Below are 1,357 nucleotides of genomic sequence, written 5' to 3'. Positions count from 1 at the left end.
TAAAATTTGCGAATTCACGAAAATGGCAAAAGTTGCGCTGAGGCCAAAAGTTGCGTGCACAACTTGCGGGTTGTGCGCGCAAATTTCTTTGAGGACAGCTGTACATCCACATCAGTAGTAGAACAGCTAGATCTATCAAACTTGACAGTTAATGTTCAACTGTTTTTTCTGCATGTGTTGGTTTGCACCAGAATGTGTTGAATCCTCTTATAGTAGTACAGCTAGAAAGTCTAGATCTAAATAACTTGACAGCTTATATTCAACCTAAATCCACAACAACAATATGTTCACATAAACAAGTCTGATGAAAAAATCAAGCTCTCTTCAGAATTTCTTTTCTTGGCAAGCCCAAGATCTATTGAACCACAATCGTCATGTCTTCCTCTTGTTTACAGAGCTTGTGCTCTGCTTGTGCTTTAGAAAGTGAAAGTAGAAGACACTGTCTACACTTTCAAATAAAAGAGCACTTCCTGTACGGGTTAGCTATTAGTAATTACGGACATTTTTTATTTCGCATTTTTGAAAATAATTTTTTAAAATATTTTTGCTCGAATTTTGAAGGAAATTTTTCCATTTGCGGAATTCTGCTAATTTGCGGAAATCCGCAAAATTGCGGAAGACTGGAGGCTCTGATTTGTTTACATGTATTATATGTGTTTGTGTGTATATTCACTTGTATTTGTGTGTATGTGTACATTTATATCTATTTGTGTGTGTATGTGTGTAGTTATATCTGTTTGTGTGTGTGTGTATATTGATATGTATTTGTGTTTGTCTGTACATTTACTTATATTTGTGCGTGTATGTGTGTACACTGATATGTATTTTTGTGTGTACATTTATATGTATTTGTGTGTTTGTACATTTACTTGTATTTGTGTTGGTATGTGTTTACAGTTATATTTATTTTTGTTTGTATGTTGTGTACATTGATATGTATTTGTGTGTGTGTGTGTACATTGATATGTATTTGTGTGTGTGTGTTTCAGGGTCGAGCCTGTCCCTGGGCCAGGTGCAGCAGATGGTGTACCACCCGCCGGCGTCCATACAACACAACGAGTACATTGTCCACAACGCTGACCAGGTGGCCATACGCTATCTGGTCATGTACAACGGATAGGCTTCCTCACTCACTCCCTCACTCACTCATGCTTCAGCATTTCATTGAGGCTTTTCAAAATGTTTGTTTGTCACGGGTTATTTTGTTTTGTTTTGGGAAAAAGCGCGTGTCCCCGAAACCCCGCTCCTCCCTCCGTGAGGTTATTAGAGGGTTTTTTTGGTGGGTTGTTTTGTTTGTTTTTCTAAACAAAAGCTCATATATATGGCTGCTGGTTGTGGGAATTTTAAACAGTCAAAT

The 1,357-nt window shown here is 37.6% G+C and overlaps 1 protein-coding gene across 1 annotated transcript in view; it reads left to right on the top strand.

Annotated features, from left to right (window-relative positions):
- The window catches only part of LOC101863474 (poly [ADP-ribose] polymerase tankyrase), a gene marked incomplete in the record, with an annotated part of 96,184 nt that extends 94,833 nt beyond the window's left edge, over window positions 1-1,351 (top strand). The window contains 1 exon segment of the mRNA XM_013090014.2: window positions 990-1,351. Within this exon segment, the coding sequence (XP_012945468.1) occupies window positions 990-1,120 (131 nt within the window).
- Between the last annotated feature and the right edge of the window lie 6 nt (window positions 1,352-1,357).

This window comes from Aplysia californica, unplaced genomic scaffold (assembly GCF_000002075.1).
Source record: "Aplysia californica isolate F4 #8 unplaced genomic scaffold, AplCal3.0 scaffold01107, whole genome shotgun sequence".
NCBI lineage: Eukaryota > Metazoa > Mollusca > Gastropoda > Aplysiida > Aplysiidae > Aplysia > Aplysia californica.
This window is presented reverse-complemented; position numbering and strand designations above follow the sequence as displayed.